This window comes from Ictidomys tridecemlineatus, chromosome 10, assembly GCF_052094955.1.
Source record: "Ictidomys tridecemlineatus isolate mIctTri1 chromosome 10, mIctTri1.hap1, whole genome shotgun sequence".
NCBI lineage: Eukaryota > Metazoa > Chordata > Mammalia > Rodentia > Sciuridae > Ictidomys > Ictidomys tridecemlineatus.
Genome location: NC_135486.1, coordinates 136,481,400 through 136,501,707, shown reverse-complemented (window position 1 = coordinate 136,501,707; position 20,308 = coordinate 136,481,400). Strand labels below are relative to the sequence as shown.

The 20,308-nt window shown below is 62.3% G+C and overlaps 1 protein-coding gene across 7 annotated transcripts in view; it reads right to left on the bottom strand.

The window, feature by feature from the left end:
* Positions 1-20,308, bottom strand: part of Cacna1h (calcium voltage-gated channel subunit alpha1 H) — a 53,828-nt gene that overhangs the window by 4,419 nt on the left and 29,101 nt on the right. For 3 of the 7 annotated variants that reach the window (XM_078024395.1, XM_078024396.1, XM_078024391.1), the window contains exons 3-29: positions 17,663-17,775; positions 17,461-17,594; positions 17,203-17,300; positions 15,342-15,501; positions 13,944-14,253; positions 13,734-13,826; positions 12,823-13,618; positions 10,994-11,436; positions 9,549-9,700; positions 8,678-8,863; positions 8,084-8,201; positions 7,841-7,996; positions 7,619-7,709; positions 7,302-7,510; positions 6,029-6,451; positions 5,540-5,640; positions 5,330-5,453; positions 5,184-5,252; positions 4,901-5,085; positions 4,586-4,712; positions 4,382-4,507; positions 4,214-4,303; positions 3,887-4,106; positions 2,031-2,182; positions 1,300-1,409; positions 1,010-1,143; positions 713-783 (exon numbers count right to left, since the gene is read on the bottom strand). In XM_078024395.1, the coding sequence (XP_077880521.1) occupies positions 713-783; positions 1,010-1,143; positions 1,300-1,409; positions 2,031-2,182; positions 3,887-4,106; positions 4,214-4,303; positions 4,382-4,507; positions 4,586-4,712; positions 4,901-5,085; positions 5,184-5,252; positions 5,330-5,453; positions 5,540-5,640; positions 6,029-6,451; positions 7,302-7,510; positions 7,619-7,709; positions 7,841-7,996; positions 8,084-8,201; positions 8,678-8,863; positions 9,549-9,700; positions 10,994-11,436; positions 12,823-13,618; positions 13,734-13,826; positions 13,944-14,253; positions 15,342-15,501; positions 17,203-17,300; positions 17,461-17,594; positions 17,663-17,775 (4,991 nt within the window). Of the gene's footprint in view, positions 1-712; positions 784-1,009; positions 1,144-1,299; positions 1,410-2,030; positions 2,183-3,298; positions 3,317-3,886; positions 4,107-4,213; positions 4,304-4,381; positions 4,508-4,585; positions 4,713-4,900; positions 5,086-5,183; positions 5,253-5,329; positions 5,454-5,539; positions 5,641-6,028; positions 6,452-7,301; positions 7,511-7,618; positions 7,710-7,840; positions 7,997-8,083; positions 8,202-8,677; positions 8,864-9,548; positions 9,701-10,993; positions 11,437-12,822; positions 13,619-13,733; positions 13,827-13,943; positions 14,254-15,341; positions 15,502-17,202; positions 17,301-17,460; positions 17,595-17,662; positions 17,776-20,308 lie in introns of all 7 variants that reach the window. The other 4 variants (XM_078024392.1, XR_013427070.1, XM_078024393.1 and 1 more) reach the window with 4 other exon arrangements.

The following is a 20,308-nucleotide window of genomic DNA, read 5'->3' as shown; positions in this document are numbered from 1 at the left end:
TACAAGGCTGGGTATGGCCAGGCCTGGGCCTCCCTCCTGTCCCCATGGGTGGCTGGGCAGAGGGTGGAGCACCAACCAGCACTTGGGAATGTCACTCAGATGGGGTGAAACATGCTGCTAATGGGGGTAGAGGGCTGGTGGGGCGGGTGGTCGGGCACAGGTGGGGAGGTGGCTGGAAAAAGCATGGGGAGACAGGGGAGTGGGTGGCTGCTGGCGTTGGGTGAGGAGGCAGGCAACTGGGCACTAGGTCATCAGCTGTAGGGCAGGACACATGGGTGGTGAAGTGGATGGCCAGTAGGCTGGGCCATGGCCAGGGGGAGCAGGGGGACTGGACTCTGTGTAGTCAGGGCCATGCAACTGGTACCTTTCAGCCTGAGGCCAGAAAGGACAGGTGGGACTGTGGGTACAGTATTGTGGACATTGGGCCAGTCTTCTACCCACATCAGGCTCACCGTGGTTCCCACCGGCCTCAGCCCCTCCCTGGCTCTGTGGCCCCTGGCCTCTGAAAGTATACTGGTCAGGGAAGGTACTGGTCCCTGCTCTTGCCGTAAGACAGGTGAAAGCAGGTGACCTGCACCCCTCCTCCAGTTCAGCTGAGCTACACACATGGATGTGAGGGAGGAGGGGGATGGTGAGCCAGGCCCTCCCCGAGGTCTTATCTTTTGAGAGTTCACAATGCCCACCCTCAGGTAGTGCCCAGACCCTGACCTACCTGGGGCAGGGCTTGAACCACAGTGTCCAGCAGGGCCCGCATGCCTGTGGCCATCTTCAGCAGCTTCAGCACTAGGGTCAGGAGCTGAGTGTTAGCAGTCATGCTGACCCCCACCCGATGATCCAAAGACCCTGGACACCAACCCTGCGCTCCCTGTCTGGAAGACAGGACTACCCCGTTAGCTGCAGGCATCTCAGGCAACTCAGACCTGTCAGTGGCCCATCCTGCTGCGTCCGGGCCTCAGAGACCATCAGAAGGTCCTACTGACAGTCTAGGGGACCCCAAGTGGACACCTACCACGGGCGATACGGAGCACACGCATGATGCGGATGATGGTGGGGTTGATGGGTAATGCGGCATTCATTTCAATCTCCTCCAGGGCAATGCCCATGATGGACAGCAGGACGATGGCCAGGTCCAGCTGGTTCCACCTGGCCAGCAGAGGGCGCAGCTGAGCATGGCCACCACCCCAGAGCCCACTCAGGGCCAGGGCAGGAGTCTCCTGCCTGCCACCTGCACTTGTCCCAGGACAGCCAGGACTCCAAGAAAACCCAGGGTGCCTCAGGGCTGCTAGGGGCCCCACCAACCTGTCCTTGAAGAACCGCCGGAACCCAAAGGCCACCAGCTTCAGCACAGCCTCAATGACAAAGACAATGGTGAACACGTAGTTGCAATACTTGAGGGCCTCGTCCAGCGACTGGGGGACAGAGGGGCAAGCTTGTTGAAAAGGCCCTGAGTCGCCCCTGCAGACTCTACCTGCTCAAGTGGCCTCCTGCGGTCATGGGGCCCCAGCCCCAGGACACCCTGCAGCATGTGCTTGGGCGGTCAGGTCTCCCATCTCTAGCATGGCATACAGTTGGCGCTTGACACAGCAAGGGCCCTCTCAGCGTGCAGGGCCTACAACTGCGCCTGGCCACTGTGACCTCAGCTCTGCTGACCTGGGTGCCTAAGAAGTCTGAGAAGTGTCACCCAGGTAAGGCCACTAAGTCTGGGGGGGACACAGGCCCTCGCCCCACCACACCCTTGTGTCCAGCCTCACAGCAAGGCATGTTCCTCAGGCTAAGCTGCTTCTGTTGGAAGGCTCTGCCATTCTACACCCCAACTAGGGGCCGGAGCCCTTTAACACAGACCTGGAGACACAGATGCAGGGAGCAAGAGGGGCACAGGCCATCCCTTGCCAAGGACATTTATAGCCAGTCTTAGGCTGGGAGCGCTTTCCTGGGCAGGTGCTGTGGGTTTGGGCCTGGTATTTAAAGAACACCCTTGGCTGGACAGCAGCAAAGCTGGGCTGGACTTGCGGCCGTGCCACTGGGCCCACCTTGGGCTGGTCATAGTGCTCCATGGACATAGTGATGACGTTGAGGCCAATGACAAAGGTGATGAAGAGGTCCAGGTAGTGGCTGGTGCACAGAGAGTGGATGGAGCGGCGTGCCTGGGAGTAGTCGGCGTAGTAGGGCCGGCGCTGGGCCTCTGCAGGGAGAGGGGTCGTGAGCAGCCAGCTCCAAGTGAGCAGGACAGCTCAGGGAGGGCCCAGCTGTCCTGGTCAGCCCCTTGGGGGCTTGCAGGAGGCCAGAGGAGGGCATTCTCTTGGAAAGGGACCCATGCTGTAGAAAGGCAGTTCTGTGAGAGTCCATGGGCTGGGACTGCAGGGAGGCCTTGGGGTAGGTTGGCCTCCTGGACTGGGAGGTCTGGACAGCCCCCAGGAAGGGTGTAGAAGTTGAGGCAGCCTTCCTGCATCCTACCCGGGTCCCTGCACCAGAACTGCCCTCCTGAAACTTTAGGCTGGCCAGCAGGAGGTCTGGCCATGTTGGCCATGGACCAGCATTGGAATGAAAGGCTGGGCAGGGCAGCCCCTTGTCTATCTCCCAGTCCAGACCCCGTGGGCCCTGCCTAGGTAGGGATGTACCCTGGCCACAGGTAGAGTCCCTTCCTGTGCCATCTCCCAAGGGGCACCTGGTAATAGTGGTCTGGGGTCAGCCTTCTGAGGTCAGTAGGGCTCATGACAGGAAGGCAGGACCTCCCTGGGGATTGCCTCCGCTATGTGCCCCTGAAGGTCTGTCTGCGAAGTGTCCTGCCCACAGCAGCCCTGTAGTGCTGCCAATTCTTGCAGGAACAGTATGGGCTGCCCTGTGCCCCGGGGCCACCTTGGCACGCAACCATGAATTTGGGGCTGAAGGCCTAGGGCAAGGGAGAGCAGGTGCTGACCAGAGCGACCCCCCACCCTGGAGGCTCATGCTCCTTGGTCTAGCATGCAGTCACTAGAGAGCTCAGCTCAGCTCAGCTAAGTCAGCCAAGGGGGATGGCAGCTTGCACAGAAGACGGAGCAGCCACAGCCGTCAGAGCCAGGGGACGCTTCATCCCCAAGAGACAGCAGAGATACACACATGCAAGCTGCAAAGAGGAACAGGCCAGAGCGGGAGCAGCGGCATGGACACTGGAAAGCAAGCCACAGCCTCCCCCCGCCCGCTGGCACCTGGCCCTAGCCTGTGCCCACCCTGGGGGACCCCAGCGAGCCTGTGTTCCTTCCCCATGCGGCGTGACGGCCGGCCAGCGTTAGCGGGCTGAGCATGCGGGCAGGGCAGGTACCTGGGCTGGGGAAAGTGCCTGGAAAGACAAGGAGACGTCTGAGGGCCGCAGTGGGGGGCGGCATTGGGGGCCTGCCAGGGGCGGGGCATGCCTGGGGCAGGGGTAACACCAGGGCCCTGCCAGGGGCAGGGGGGATACTGGGGGCCTATCAAGGGTGGGTGTAATGCCAAGGACCTGCCAGGGGCCTGCTGGGGGTGGGGGAAATATCAGGGGCCTGCCGGGGGTGGGGGACACAGGGAACTTGCCAGGAGTGGGGGAAATGTCAGGTGCCTGCTGGGGGTGGGGGACACTCAGGGGCCTTCTTGCTCCCAAGCCACAGGCCAAACTCTCAGGGGGCATGATGGCTCTTGTAGAGAGGACCCATGGGATGAACCTGTCCCTAGAGAGCAGGTGCAGGCTGGGGCGCCCCGTTTCCTGGGTCCCTTGAGAGGGGACTCTGCCTCCTGCCACAGTGGGCGCCCCAATTGCCCACGCCTGCTGGCCCCTCATGAGGCCGGGCCCCCATGCAAGGTGGGCCACGTGCAGAGCCATTCGGGTGGGGCTGCAGGCCCCGGGGCTGGTGCCACGGCCCTGTGTGCAGGTACCGACCCGCCACCGCCACCAGGGGCGCCTTACTCCTGCGCCGCCTCTCCAGCCGCCGTTGCCGCTTCTCCTCCCGCCGGCGCGCCTCCTCAGCCTCCTGGTGCTGCCGGCACTTGTGGAAGTTCTCTACCACCACACCCACGAACATGTTGAGCACAAAGAAGCTGACGATGAGCAGGAAGGAGATGAAGTACAGCAGCATCCAGGGGTTGTGGTTCTGCACGGGCTACGGCACACAAGGCGGTGGGTTGCCCTCTGCCCGCCACGCCCACGGCGGGAGCCCCAGGACACAAGGGGTGACTCCAGGACTCTGTGGCCTCCCAGCCCGCGCACCTGCTGGTCGATGCCCACAGCGTCTAGTCCGTCGTACATGATGTTCACCCAGCCGTCCTTGGACGATAGCACGAACAGTGACATCAGCGCCTGCGAGTGCGATGGGTCACCAACAGGGCCGTGCAGTGGTCAGCCCTGCCCTAGAGGCTCCACACGCACCGCGCCCACCTGGCCTAAGTTGTCGAAGTTGTACTTGCGCCGCACCCAGCGGTAGTGGGCAGCCCGGCACTCAGCCTTGGTGGAGATGTTCCTGGTGTCGGCACCCTCGCAGTAGTAGAACTTCCCCTTGAAGAGCTGACCGGGCACGGCTGTCACCCGGGGCACCCGCCCAGTGGCCCCCAGACCTGTCCACCTGGGCGGCAGCCCACCCACCTGCACCCCCAGGATGCCGAAGATGATGAAGAAGGCGCAGCAGATGAGTACGATGTTCCCGATGGGCCTGAGCGATGAGATCAGCGTCTCCACCACCAGCTTGAGGCCTGGAGCCCGGCTGATGACCCTGGCCCAGTGGAGGGCACGCGTGGTTGAGCCACACAGCGGCTACCAGGTGGGGTGGGCCACACCTCGTCCGCTCTGGACACCTGTGGTGGCTCCACCCCATCCTCCCGACTCTGTCCTACCTCAAAGGCCACACCTCCACCGTGGTAGCCCCCTGTCCTCCCATCCCTGTTCCTGTCCTTGCCCTACCTCAGAGGTCGCAGGGTCCGCAACAGGCGCAGCACGCGCAGAATGCCCAGGATCTTGGCGCCACCAGCGGAGGCCATGGCCACAACGATGTCCACCAGGGACACCAGGACCAGCAACCCATCCAGCACGTTCCAACTGCTCTGCAGGTAGGCACGCTCGCCCCACAGCAGGCCCAGGGCTACCACCTGGGGACGGTACTTGGGCTAGGTGGGAGGCCCACAGGCAGGGCTATGGGCGGGGCTTGGCAGTGGGCGGGCTAGGGCGGGGCAGTGGAGAGACCTACCTTCACCATCATTTCCACCACGAAGATGGCTGTGAAGATGTAGTTGGAGACGCTGAGGAAGGCCCGTTCCTGCAGGGAAAGTCCGGTGGGAAAGCCGCACTCTGCCCTGCCCGGCCTTGCCCCAGTGGCCTCCGACAGCAACTCACGGTGCTCCCGGGGTCGATGTCTGGCCTCTCCAGGGCGATGGTGATGCAGTTGAGGAAGATGAAGACGAGGACCACGTGGTCAAACATCCGGTGCGCAATGACCTTCTGGCAGCAGGCACGCAGCCTGGGGAGGGGGCTGTGAGTGTGGCTGGCGGGCCCCACAGCAGCTGCGGCCCTGGGGTCACCCACCAGCCTCCCCTGTCCTCTCACCTGTTCTGCGGGGAGAAGAGGTAGAGGGCCCAGGACTCGCGGCTGCGGCACCACTGGGGCGTGTAGGGCTCCAGCACCTTGTGCAGGCGGAAGCAGCAGCTCTGGGGAGGGGAGGTGGCCCTCAGACCCCAGGCGCTGCCTTGTCCCTCCTGGAGGCCAGTCCACCCAGGTGCCTGTTGGGGCTGTCCCTCCCTCCTGTTGTCTGCCAGGAGCCTCACCTTCCCACACTCCCAGGAAATGGGCAGTGACCACAGCGAGTCTACTGGCCAGCTTGGTGGGGCCCCTGAGGCACCCAGCCTGGCAGTCACTGCCTGCTTCACCAAGAGGGTCCAGGTAGTGGCTGACCACAAGGGAGGGCCGGCCTTGAGGGCAAGGGGCCAAATGGGATCACCAGAGCTGAACTCCACCCCTGGCTAGTCTGCTGCCCTGACCCACAATGGGCCCAAAACGGCACAGGGGCAGCTGTGGGTCTTGCTGGGGCCCACTCACGTCTTCCACATCGTCATCCAGCTCAACTGTGTCCTCCTTGTGACTGTCAATGCGCAGGAAGAATTCACTGGGCAGGGCCACTGTCTGCCCATTACAGTCGTGGAACTTGGCAGGCAGGAGGGTGGCAGGCCGCGGGGACTGCAGGTCCAGTGTGCTGCGGTGGTCCAGGGATTCGGCGCGCCGCAGTGGGCTGGCTTGGGGCCCGGGTGAGGACCCTGGCCTGGAGCTGGTCCCTGGCCTGCCATCCTCGGCCTCATCGTCCGTGCTGCCCTTTCCGTCGCCAGACAGCAGCGATTCGCGCTCCCCGCGCTGGCCGCGGTGCTTGAGGCTGGGTGCGCGGCCCAGGCTGCTCCAGCTTGAGCGCCGGCTGCTCCAGGCGCTGCTGGGGCCCCAGTGGGCGCAGGGTGAGCTGCGAAGGCTGGCCTGGGGGCGGAGCAGGAGCGGGAACACGCACTGGGCCCACACCCACTGGCAGGCAGGGCCCTTCCCTGGCTGCCAGTCAATGGCTGGGTCACACATGTGAGCCACCCTGCTGACTAGGGACACCATCCATACTGTGTTCTCATGTAGACCCTGAGCCAGCTGGAGGCTCAGAAATGCCAGCACTTGCTCAGGGGGGTACCCTGTGAGGGTCAGCGGGAGGGCCCCGGAGGGCTGGGGCCATGTGCAGCACCATTTCCCTGGGTCACTTCTGTACTTGCAGAAGGACTTGGCTGCTGTCTTGGGGCATAAAACTAGACCCACGCCTGGGGCCTCTCCTGGGCTTGCTGTGCTGCTTGACCCCCAAGCAGGAGCTGAATCTCACTCCCCGTCTGCCTCCTGGGGATCCATGGCTCCCCACCATCCTGTCCTAATCCTTCCCCATGTCTCCTAGCTATACACAGCTCCTCCACTCCCTCTGCTCTCCCCTCACAGCCACGTCCACGGGGCAGCGCTTCCTGGAGTTTCAAAGTGACTGAGACACCCTGGCCACACACAGTGGATGCCTTGTTGGTAGCAACCCCCGAGGCCGACCCTAGTCCTGTTTCCCAGCCCTGTTCCATTTTTCCTTCTGTGAGCTCTGCTCGACCGCTTTCTCTCATTTTGAGCTGGGACAGGAACTTGCTGGGCCTTCTGCTGGCTTGCAGGGACCACGTGGAGTTTGCCTGCCTGCGCATAGAGCACAGCACTGGCCTCTCAGACTTATGTGGCCAGAGCTCTATGAGGCACATGGACTTTTGCTCATCTCAGGGCAGGAGGTGCTACAAGGGCCTGGGCAGGGGATCATCCTTACCAGAGACTTCTGGTCCCCCTGCTGGGGGTCCACAGAGCTGCTGCTCCCACGGCGTGAGTCCAGGAGGCCGTGGGCCACGTCCAGGTGTGGAGAGCTCTTGGGAGTGGGAATAGGCGTGGCTGCCGTATGCATGATGAGGGGAGGGGGCAGGCTCCCCCGGCCCTCCAGGTGCCCGTTGGGGGTCACCACCAGCGATGACATCTTCATTTCTGGGTGGAGTGGGCCCCGTGAGCTGCCAGATCCCAGGAACAAAAACTCCTCCCAGCCCACCACACCAGGACAGGGATGCCCCCATGCCCGTCAACACCCTCTCACACCTGAGGCTGGCAGGACCCTAAACTTGTCGAGATCCTCCTCAAAGTGGGTGGATGTCTTGTCCTCATCAGAGTCGGATCTGGTGGCATCACCCTGTACCCGCCACGCACAAGGCAGACGTGAGGCTCCCGCGGTGGGCCCTCAGCCATGGAGGCTGCAGTGAGGGGGTAGGGCATGGGCAGAAGGGCCCTGAGACCGCCTGCCGAGGGTGCCTGAGCCCTCACCTCTGCCTGGAAGCCCTCCACCAGGATGGCCACCAGCAGGTTGAAGAGCACGTAGTTGCCGAAGGTCATCAGGGCCACGAAGTAGAGGGCGGCCCATGAGGAAGTAGAGGCCATGCCATTGTACAGCACCACATTCCAGTCCTCCTGCGTCAGGATCTGGGGGGACATGACTCAGGCCTGGCATAAGCCCGAGACCCCTGGTCCCTCGGCCCATCCTTCCCACTCAGAAGCCCCTGGGTGTACCTGGAACACAGTGACGATGGCCCAAAGCAGGGAGTCAAAGTTCTTTCTGTCGGGGACAGTGTCTCCTGTGTCTGTCTTCAGGCTGAACTTGCAGCCAAAGAGGTGCATGCCCAGGATGCTGAAGGCAGGAGCGGGGTACACTGAGCAGGGACCCTCCATCACCCCAGTGCCTGACCCCCTCCTGGGCCCACACTTGTGGCTTAGGAGGCACCTACACCCAGAACCAAGGTGGACTGTGGAGGCCACCCTGACTCTGGGCAGTGGCCAGGACCTGGGACACCTGTCTCAGCCCTGCTTCGCCACAAGAACCAGCCTGCCTGTGCTGCCCACCCTCCCTGAGCCCTGTGCCCAGGCCGGGATGGCACATACAGGCACTCAGCAACCCCTCCAGGAGCCTGCATGGTCCACAGTCCCCACCTCATCTGCCTGGAGGGTCTACCTCCAACCCCCACCTGTGAACCGCATCCTAGCACCCAGCACACAGAAGGTGCTCAGTCGTGCTGCCTGAATTCAGGCAGCGGTGACGAGCTGATTCCTGAGGGCTCAGCTGGGGACAGGCATGGCTCAGCTGCCCTGGGGGAGGCCGGTGCCCACCTGAAGATGAAGATGAAGAGCATGAGCAGCATGCAGAAGGTGGCCACATTGTCCATGGTCTTCATGAGCACCACGAGCTGCCGCCGCAGCGCCGGCAGGAAGCGCACTAGCTTCAGCACCCGCAGAAGCCGGAAGGTGCGCAGCACTGACAGGCCTCCATCCGCCTGCCCCACGATCTCCCAGACGCTGCAGGCCAGGGTGCCAGGTGGCGGATCAGCGTGGCTGTCCCGACCTGGGGCCCTCTTCCCGGAGGCAGGATGGCCTCTGCTCTATGGCACATCTGGGAGCAGGCTGGGCTGCAGAGGTGCCCAGGGGCTCAGCAGCCTGACTGGCCATGGGACCTGCAGGCTGCCCAGCTCCTGAGCTCTCAGGAGACTTGGGCTCTCAGCAAGTCAGAGAAGTGTCTCAGCCTCGTGCCTCCTGTCCTGACCTCTGTGGCCAGGCCTGGCTCCTCTGCTCCCAATTGCCTGTCCCTGCACTCCTGAGGTCTGCTTCCTCTATGGGAGCCGAGGTCACGCTCAGATTCCCCTGCCACTCAGTACTGAATCTTGCTACAGCAAACGCCCAGAGGTGAGCATGATGTAGCCCCAGCTGCCCTTTCTCATTGGGATGAAGGGCTGCTGAGCACCCAAACTGGCCTGCAGGGACCAGCTCCTCCAGATGCTAAACACCCACCGAGATACAGCTGCCCTAATGTGTGGCCCACGTGCCTGTGGGGAGGGGACTGTCCAGAGCCTGAGGTAACCAGGGCCCCAGCCCACCTGAACCACCACCATCAAGTTCCTTCCTGTGGATGATGCTTTGCATTTCAAGACTTCTGCCTAAGAGCAGAGCTTCCCAGGTCCCCTGGCCTGAGTGGCCACGCACCCACCTGATGACCACGATGATGCCATCAAAGATGTTGTAGGGGTTCCGGATGTAGCCCAGTGGGCCACAGGCCAGCAGCTTCAGCAGCATTTCCAAGGCAAACATGCTGGTGAACACAATGTTGCTGATCTCCAGAGCATTGGTCAGCTCCTCTGGCTGCAGGCAGGGAAGGGGGTCAGGGCCTCCTGTGGTGTCCTTCTGGGCACTGAAGGACAAGCAGCTTTGGCTGCATCAAGGGCCCAAGAAACTGAGGGCTATGTAGCCACTCAAGAGACTGCTCATTTGTGAGCTACAGAAACAGCACCCCAGGGGTGCCCTCCAGGTGGATAGCAGACCTGCCTAGCCCACCACAGGACCTGCCCAACATTCCTGCGATTGCGGCTCAGTGTGCAGGCTGCCACCGGCCTCCACAGACCCTCCCCCAGGCACAGGCCACAGGGAACAGAGCTGGGTGTGGGGCTGGGGGCTGCTGGGTGCGGGGCTGGGGGCTGCTGGGTGCAGCAAGTCAGCAGCCTGTCCACGCCCCCCCCACCCCCGTGTAGAACCCAAGGCCACACTGCTGGGGTGGGGGCCTGTGTGTGATTGTGCATGTGTGTATACAGGCAAGCCTTGCATGTGTGACCGTGCAGTGGGTGCCCACGTCTGTGTGCACAGAAGCTCCTCCAGTTGAGGGCTGTGCTGCCCAGGGCCCCGCCCTCCTGGGACGGCACCCTGCCTGGGGCCTGCCTAAGGCCAACAGCGGCTGTACTTCCCCAATTGACTCTGGGAAACAGCAACTGGACATGACTAGATGGTAGAGGATGAGAAGACCACTCTGGCTGCTAAGAGGGATTTGGCACAGTAGCAACAGGAGCTGGCCCTGGACCTCAGGAGAGGACACCTGCCCTACTGGACCCATTGTTCCTGCCCTGGTGTGGCCTCAGTCCTGAGGGCAAGGGTCAGCTGTATAAGGGGCTCTGGTGCCCAGGCAGGTGAGGGGTGCTCGGTGCCCTCTGCACCCCTCCTCCTGGGCCCAGGAGTCACTTCATGGGGGCTGCTGCAGCCACCAAGGGCCCCTGCGGGTATGGCCAGGGTTTGGACCATTTGCCTCTCCCAGAAAGCACTGAGAAGGGCTGGCTGGTTGGATATCCTTGGGCTCAGTGCCTCTGGGTGCCCTGACCTGGGGGTTTTCTGGTGGTCTCCTGGCTCCCACCCTGACTGGGAGAACCTCTGGGCTGGAGCCAGAAGTCCATCTCCACCACTCAGCAGAGGCCTAGCCTGAGGAGTCAGAAGTGTCTGCTGACTCTTACTGCCCAAGGAACTGAGGCTATGCAGACCTCTCCTTGCTGCAGAGGCCACCACATGGACCCTTGGGGCCTGAAGAGGTGCAGCCTCAAGGAGGCAGGGCTCTGAGGCTTGCTAGTGGCCATATGCTGGCTCTGACCCCACCCCTTCCTCCGAGGGCCCCACCTGCTCATGGTACTCGACGCCCATGCTCAGTGTGTTGACCAGGATGGCCACCATGATGCCACGGTTAAAGTACTTGCTCTCTACGATGCGGCGTAGCTTGCCACTGAAGGAGGCCCAGAGACGGCCTGGCCAGCCTGGCCCGCCGGGGGCTGGTTGCCGCTGTGGCCGGCACTGCACACCGCCCTGGCCTGGTGTGTCTGCTGCTGGGGGTGGCTGCATGGGATCACGGCGGTCGCTGCGTTGCACGTCCTGTGTGAACTCGTAGACCCCATGGGCATCTGAATCCCCGCTCTCGGAACCACTGAACTCAAGCTCAGGGTCCTCCAGGGCGCTGGCACAGTACGGGCAGTTCTTAAGTTCACAGGTGAGTGTGCCCGCCTGGGGGCTGGGCAGAGGGCAGGGCACACTCAGGCCTGACAGGCGGCTAGAAGCCCGGCCCAGTCCTGTGGGGACACAGATAGGGTCAGATTTGCACAGAGCGCCAACCCCAGGGCACCAGGTCCCCAGAAAGACCACCCTTGTCCTGATCCTAGAGGCTGTGATGGGGCCTAATGTGGGAAGGGGGCCTCTGAGGAGGCCTGGAGCAGACAGCGGAGGGGGCCCTGGACAACTGGCATCCTCAGAAGAGGGAAAACACGCATGGGAGAGTCCTGTGCAGCAGCGGGCAGGGGCTGAGGCACCACCCAGCATCCAGCCCCAGCAGCCTGTGGTGCCTGGGCCTCCAGCCCACCATGCTAATGCCAGCTTCTGGCCTCCCAGAGCCCAGAGGACATTTCTGTTGCTGTGAACTACCCACCTGAGGCACCCTGATGGCAGCCAAAGACATAGGGGAGATGCATCTGCAGGCACACACCTGGGCACACACGTATCTGGGTGCGCACTTGCACACTCAGATGTCCCTGGGGACCGTCACTGTACACGTGGACACACTTGTACACCCACACGTGCACATGGGGGCATTCACGTATACACCTGGGCACATTCTCACACACATCCAAACCTGGGGACACATGTATACCTGCACACATTTTTGCACACACACAGGTGCACTTGGGGAAGTCACAAGTACAGCTAGGCACACACGTATACACCAAGGTGTACACATCCCCAATGGTGGCATTCCTGTCACACATTGGGGTGGGGACACTTGAGGTGGGCAAGTTTGTCCCCTCTACAGCTGCACTGCCCAAGGACACCTAAGATTCCATTTGCTGATATCAGGGCACGCGGTGGCACCAGCCCCGCACCCAGCCAGTTGCCCTCCCAGCTGTCACCGTCCCCCACAGAGCAGGCAAGGCCTCCATCATTATCCTCCTTGCAGGGGCTGGAGCACGTGTCCCCTGCTGTCCCACATAGGCCCTGGTACAGCCTCCAGGAAGGCAAGGGACCTGCTTCCAGGGAAGCCCCATGTTTCCCCTTGGGCTGTCTTACCCAAGCGGGACTCTATACTCTCCTGATCTTTGGGGACCCTGCACCTTAATTTCTACTCCCACACTGCCCAAGCCTCAGTTTATCCACTAGCAAAGGAACCAGCTCCCAGCTACTAGGGGCTCCACAAGTCCTCCCAGGCCATGGCAGGCCATGGATGTGGGCACATGGTCCCCCAGGACCAGGAGGGGCGTGGGAGGTGTGCCAGGCTTTCCTTGCCAAGCTGAGTGCCATCTCAGGGAAAAGACTCTGCTCCTCTGGGCCTGTCAATGGGGCTTCACATGGGATGGAGAGACGGGGCCCCTCTTCCTCCCTGACTGGCAAGGCGCGGGGTACACAGGCCATACCCCAGGGCGCTACCAGGTGCCCTCCTCCTCCCTGGGTGGTGTTGGGGTCCTTACCATGTTCCCCAACCACGTGCTGCATCTTCTCATAGGGGCCAGGGCTGCCTAGGCTCAAGGGGCTGTGCCCCATGGTCCTTGGGGGCACGGCCCGCTGGCCCTTGGGCCCGGGGCTGGTGCTGCTTTTGTTGCCAACCAGGCCTGAGGGCAGGATAGTAGGGTAGTTCATGGTGCCCAGCCCCGAGGCCAGCTTGAGGCTGGCGGCAGTGGTAGCTGCAGTGTGTGCGACCCGGGCCCTCTCCTGCGGCCCCTCCACATGGCAGCCGGCGTGGTAGATGCTGTGCACAGACTCGGAGTCAGGCGGCCTATGGCCCAGGGAGGGCGGCGAGCGTGGCGTGCCGGCGGGCACCAGCCTAGTGTCGCGGGTGCCTGGTTCAGGAGTGGGCCTGCGCGGGCTGCCATGGCTGAAGTGATAGTGGTGGTGGTGGTGGTGGTGGTGGTGGTATACCAGGTGGTGCACGGAGGCTGTGCACCTGCCTGCCCGGCGCTGCCGCTGCCCGGGGCCCTGGCCCTGGCCCTGCAGGCTGCTGCTGGGGTCCACCTTTTTGCGCCAACGGCTCTGCCAGCGTGCATAGAGGCGCAAGCCGCGGCGCTTGACCTTGCGGATGACGTGGCCCACATACTTGAGCAGCTCCTCGTAGCAGCTGCCTGGCTCTGAGAAGCTGGCCAATGTGCTGTCATTGGACAGGTAGCGGGCACGCTGCTCACGCATCAGCTGGTTCTCCCGCTGCTTGGTCTCCGAGAACTGCGTGGCGATCACCACCAGGCACAGGTTGATCATGAAGAAGGAGCCCACCTGCGGCAGGGTGGGAGTGACCACCACTCCCAGGGCACAAGCTACACCCTCCCCTTAGGGGTAGGGCAGGAGCAGGGCCACCCTGCACCCCCATCCCTCCCCAGCCCACACTCACGATGATGAGCAGGATGAAGTAGATGAAGTTGTAGAAGGAGTGGGCGTCCATGACGTAGTACATGATGTCCACCCAGCCCTCCAGCGTGATCACCTGGGGAGGGAGGCGGCTGCACCCTGGCCCATGCCTACTCCAGCTCCCTGGCCAGCAGTCAACACCATGCCCTCCTCATGGCCCTTCCAGGGCCCTGGCCACACCCTCAGTGCCCACCTGGAAAATGGCTATCCAAGCGTAGCCGATGTTGTCGAAGTTGATGGCGCCGTTGTGGGGGTTGAGGTCCCCTGAGCGGCACACATTGTAGTACTGGTTCCAGTTGATGCAGGCGTTATGGCTGGCCCCCGCAGCCTGGGGCTGCACGTAGGCCTCCCAGCCCAATGTGCACTGCATGCGCAGCTCCCGGCGGCCGGGAATGTGGGAGCACTTCTGCATGCCGTTGTCACGGCGTGAGGAGCAGATAAAGGGGTTCTCCTCGCCCTCCTCCGTCTGGTAGTACGGCCGTAGGAAGGTCAGGTTGTTGTTCCTGCAGGGCAGTGGGGCCAGAGCCCGGCTGGGTCGGTGCCTTGATCTCACTGAGCCTGAAGCCCACTGTGCTCCCTTGGGAAGGGGGCTCAAGATGTGACCGCCCCACTGGGACTCCCACTCTTGCCCCCAGGAGAGAGAATGCAGGGCAAGAGCCAGTGCGGTGAGCACCCAGGGCAAAGGCAGACCCCATCCATTGGCACTGCTGTGGGCATGGTCAGGATCTGGCTAGGGAACCCATGAGCCCACCTGACATAGCTCCAGAGGCCCTGGGCTGTCCTGATGCCCTCCTCCCCCTGATGGCCAGGCCTGGAAGGTGGGCCAGGGAATCTCAACCACTCTGGGGGCCACTGGAACTTCCTCGTGGGTCCTTCCTCTCTTCCTGCCAGACCTCCCTAGGGTCTCCCAGACCACTATGAAGGGCAATGAGGGGTCAGAAGCAGATAGTGGCATCTGTGGGGGACTGTCCTTCAGGAGGAGACAAGGAAGAGGCAGGATGGAGCTGGCTGCTCCTCCAGTCAGGCCTCCTGAACTGCAGACTTCTAATGACAAATGCTTCACACCCCAGATGCAGCAAGCTCCCCTGGGGCATGGGAAAGCTGCTGTGCCCATCCTGAGAGGGCTGGGCACTCCAGGACAAGCTGGGGGAAGCCCTCGAGGTTGGGCTCCTTGGCCCCGGTCACACCAGAGAAGTTGCAGGGGTCCAGGAGAGCAAGGCTGGGTAACCCACAAGTAAGTGGGAGCTCAGCCCCTGCAGGGCCTCTCTACCAGCACTCTCATGTCATGTTGGGAACACACAGGACCAGGGAGAAGAAACAAACCCAGGCAGAAAAACAAAGAGAGAAACCCAAAGCCAGGACTTTGGTTCAACCTAGGGGGCCTCCAGGTAGGGAGCAATTCCCAGCCTCTGGCCTGCTGGGCACAGGGCCTTGCATTGGGGGTGTGGCCTGCTGGGCACAGGGCCTTGCATTGGGGGTGTGGCCTGCTGGGTGGGAGGAGACAGAGGCGGGACCTGCTGGGTGGGAGGAGCCACTGTGAGCAGGCCTGCTGGGAGGGTGGGGCCTCACACTGGAGGCAGGGCCTGCACACCTGACGAAGGTGCTGTCCAGGAAGCAGCGGTTCCGCAGCAGGCCAGCCCAGAGCTGGACACCAACAATGCCAAAGATGAAGAAGACGAAGAAGCAGAGCAGGAGGACATTCCCGAGCATGGGCAGCGTGTCCAGCAGCAGGGTGACCAGGATCCTCATGCCTGTAGGAGGCAGGGCTGCTGGTCAGCTCAGCAGAGTCCTCCTAGAGGGTCCCTGGGCCCCGGCCCTGCCTGAGCTTTGCTACTGTTCACAGATGGCCTAATTTCCGCTGTGTCAAGTGTGCTCATGTGCACACTCTGGGTAGCTGTGCTAGTCCCATGGTGACTGGTATTCCCCACCTGACCTACTGCAGGCCCCAAGGGACACTCCTGGGTCACAGCCACACCAGAGGGGAGCAGGCCGCAGCTCCCCATGGGTGAGAGCTGGCCAGTTCCTGCTCCCTTCGGATGGCAGGGTCCTGGCCACATGGGCTGACCAAACACCTCTGGGTCTGTGTGAGCATGGCACCTCAGGCTCAGGGCTGCCTCTTGGGCTCCAAGCAGGCGGAGCTCTGGCTATTCCCAGTAGGAATCGTGCTACAGCACAGCCTCAGAGCCCCTCATTGAGGGGCACGGGGGACAGGCACAGCTTCTGGAGGCAGGCCAGAAGCCCTAGGCCACATGAACCCAGGGCACCAGGAGGAGGGTCAGCCCAGGCCCCAGGGTCCCTTGATAGGTCCTCAGGAGGGGCAGTGCCCTGTTCCTCAAGGTATAAGCAGGGCCATGCTGAGGCTGCAGGTAGAGCCCTGGGCCATATGGTTGGGCATGGGGAGAGGTGTCAAGGTGTCAAGGTGTCATGGAGGCCCAGGTGCAGGGGGCAATGTCAGAATGGGCCCTGGGTCTTGGGGGAGTCCAAGCCAGGAGGGACACTAAAGTCTCAAAAACAGGGAAAGAAACAGAGTCACAGTGGACAGACAGACACAGTGGGCTGTACTCTGGCCAGCAACTGGCTCAAAGTTCACACATTACCCAGGGGTCAGAGTGGACCTAGGGCAGATAGTGGAATACAGTCTTTAACATGTCCTGGGAATTGTTATGAGGAGCACACGGTCCTGTGTGCAGAGTCACCCTGTGGGACAGGTGCAAAGGCACTTGAGCAGCAGAAGCCATCTGTGGACTGAGCTGAGTCATTCAACTGCTCCCACAGGGTGGCCTGGGGAGGAGCTGCTGGCCCTGTTGAGTGGACTGAGCATGTAGAGGATGCTGTGCAGCATGCGAGGAGTCACACCTGCATCCCTCACCTTGCCACCTGGAGAGGTTCACTTTCTCCACTATTACAGTGATTAAGAGGGGCTCTGAGAGGTTCAGTGACTTGCCCAATACCACACAGCACTGGAGTCCTATCTGACCCTGGAGGTTAGAGCAGGCAAGTCGGTAGAAGCCTGACCCATGGGAATTAAGGCACAACCCTAAGCCACGTGCCCTTTGGTGGGTCCTGGTGACCTTGGTTATCTAGAGGTGTTGTCCCCTACCACCACTGTCACACCCTCCTAGGGCAGGCGTACCCTTGCTGGGGCCACCAACTCCAGTCATGCCCTAGAGAGTACAGTAGCCCCTGCCATTCAGTGCTGGGACCAGGACCATGTGAACCTGCCTGCCCATCATATCCTAGCCTGGATCTCCCCCAAAAGGAGGCAAGTCCTCGGGGCCCAGACAAGCATCAGGGTGGCCCTTCAGCTCCCAGTGCCAGGGCCTAAGTGGGATTAGAGAGCCCTGGAGCTTCACCCCCCAGGCTGTGTCCCAGGGAACCCCAGGAGGACTCCACGGGGTGGGCAGCAGGACAGGCAGGGCTGCCTCCTGCCCTGGGTGGGGCCTGTCACTTACTGGGCACGCGGTTGATGGCGCGGAGGGGCCGCAGCACGCGCACTGTGCGGATGGCAGAGAGGCTCACGTTGTGTCCGTCCAGGGAGTACTCCATCATACTGGGGAAGCAGGAGGCCCGAGGTTGGCAGGCAGGCCACTGGTCCTGCATCCAGCCAGGCTGGGCCCTGAGGCCCATGACCCAGGCCACCCACCTCTCCTGTCCCTGGCTGACACCCAGGGAACCCGGTACCAGCCAGCCCCGTGGCTGCGGCCACCTACCCTGCCATGACAATGAAGAAGTCCAGCCTGTTCCACGTGTCACCCAGGTAGCACTTCTGCCCAAAGAGCCCCAGGGCCACCATCTTGATCACCATCTCCACAGCGAAGAAGGCGAAGATGAAGTCATCGAAGGCCTGGTGGGAGCAGAGGTCAGGCCGGGCTGGCCCCCGAGGGCCCGCCCCCCTACCCGCTGCCTGCCCACCTCCAGGATGCTGCAGCGCTCGGAGCGGCACTCCAGGTCTTCGCAGGGCCGGAACATGCCCAGGGTCACACAGTTGAGCATGATGACCAGCATGCTGACGTGCTCGAACCACGTGCTGGCGTTAAGGAGCACGTGCAGTGAATAGCCCCCCTGCCCACCGGCAGGCCAGCCTGGCATACCCTGGACCCCCATGTCCCCAGCACGGGAGGGCCACCCTGGCCACTTGGCACCAGAATGCTTGTCCATTCCAGAAGGGGCCACCAGGTGGCGCCCTGGCTCTGGAGTCCATAGTTCTGGGGAGAATCTGCTGCTGCTGCCTTGCCCCCCCCACCCCCCTTGACTCCTCAGGAACTCTTTGGACAGGGACCCTGTGGCCAGCCAGCTATGCTACCTGAGGCCTCTGTGGGGGAGGCTCCCAGGGTTTCCAGAGCCTGGCCAACCTCCACAGTGGCCGGGCTGCGGGGGGCCACAGGCAGGGTGGCCCACAGCCAGAAGGACCCAGGGTAGGGGAACTCCCACACCAATAGCCCACCCCAGGCCTGGCCCATTCAACTTTGGTGGCTTTCCCTGTGCCCCCTACCCAGGGCCGCGACCACTAGAGACCCAGCTAGCAGGGAGTTCCCATGGGAGACCCGGACCTAGAGTAGCTTTCTAAAAGACCACCTGTAGGACACAGTAGGGAAGCCAGGTCTTGCCTGCAGCCCCACCTCCCCAATACCGACCCCAGCCACAGGGGTTGGGCACCCACCCTCACAGCCAGGCCAGGCTCCAGATTCAGCCTGGCTTCATGTCTCCTGGCAGGTAGCCACTAGCCTCTGAGCCTCAGCATCCCTGGGCTTCCCTTGTGGGTCACTGCCCCCTGGCCTCACTCCACTGGCCCCTCACAGGTCATTGTCCCATGGCCCTCTGGCCAGCCCCCCCACACCGACTTAGCCCTCATCAGCTGCTGCCCCCTGGCCACTGGACCCTGTGCTGGCTCCACGGAATTTCCTCAAAGTCCAGGGCAGCCCTGCCCTCCTCCCTGGGTACTCTGCCCCAGAGGCACGGGGCCCATGTGTGTGGCTTGGTGGGGACAGTGGCTTCCTGAAGTAGTAGGTGGAATTGCACCAGGAAGGGTGCACCCACAGGCAGGACTGCAGTACTGGCAGGAGTGCCCTTGCTGTCGCACAGATGGCCAAGCCTCAGGCAGGGGGCAGGTGGCTGAAGCCACATGTCAGGCTGCCCAGCTAAGTCCTGGCTCCAGAGGCAGGTCCTCCCCATCCCCTTACATCCACATTTAGACCCAGCACCATCAGGAGCTGCTGCAGAGGGCACCCCAGGCTCATAGGCCATCCTCCCTGTGCCTACCTGTGTGTGAGCAAGGGCCACTGGGAGTGACCAGAGGGTCAAAGAAGCTCCTATGACTGTGCACAGGGGTGTCAGGACCTCCCCTGGGCAGGGCAGCCAGGTGCACATGGTCCACTTCCTGTCCTGTGAGGACAGTCCTTGTGTGTCACACCACCCTTGATCACACTGAGGACAGGTGGCATCAACCAGCCACGTCACACAGAGCCCAGTGACTTCCAGTGGCTTAATTACACAGATGGATTTTCTGGGTCTTAATTAAAATTCTGTAGGTTTTGAACCAATTTCTACAAATCAGAACCAATTTCCACTGCGGGCCAGAGAAAGCCAGGCCAATGTGTGGACAGGTGTCTGTGCTGTCCAGGGCCAGTTGCTGGAGGAGCAACCGGGGACTCAGCAGGGTGGGGATGTGGGACTTATTCAAACTGGCAGAATAAGGCAGTCTGTCCTGTGAGGGTTCCCTTAGCCCTAGGCCCTGGGCCACAAGGAGTAAGGAACTGAGAAGCCCAGAGAGGGTCTTGGAAAGGGGGACTAGGTCCCATCCCCACAGGCCCCTTGAGCAGCAGGTCCTGTGCATGGGGACTCCTGGGAAGTGCCCACTCTGTGGGCCGCTTGCTCCAAATGTGTACCCCCGGACCCCCTGCTCCCTCTCCTCTCTCAGGGGCTCAGAGCCAGTACCCAGCTGGGAAAAGGTCCTGCCTGGGGCTTCAGGACATGGCTCCTATCCTCAGACCCTCAGGCCTCCTGCTGCAGAGGGTCCTGGAACAAAGGCACTCCCCAAGCCTCCTTTCTGGGACAGGAAAGGCCATCCCTCTTTCCACTAGGGCTGCCAGCCCACAACGCCAGCACTCTCTCGCCTCTCAGGCCACAGCTGGGCACTTTCCAAGGAGCTGGACTCCAAAGCACCCCAGACAGACTCCCCAGATGTGGCCTCACCAGCAGGGAGGAGAGCAGTGATATGAGGCGGTAGCAGACGCTGTCCGTGGTGCTGAAGTGGTCACTCCACCTGGGGCCAGCCCAGGAGTGCTGGGCTGGAGAAGGCAAGGCACAGGGGGCTACCCAGCCAGCTGGAGCCATGCAGCTCTTCCTGAAACCACACTTCAATCTGCCCCTTCCTTGGGGGACTTAAGAAGTGTGGTCATGGCTGTTTGCCACCCTGGATCCAGCCCAGGAGCCCAAGGCACTGCCTAGGGATGGAGAGGCCAGATTCCACACCCCTCTGCTGAGCAGAAGCCACCTTCCTTGTTGCTATATGGCTCAGCACAGTCCTAGACCTGGTGCTTAGGGTCCCCACCTGCCCCC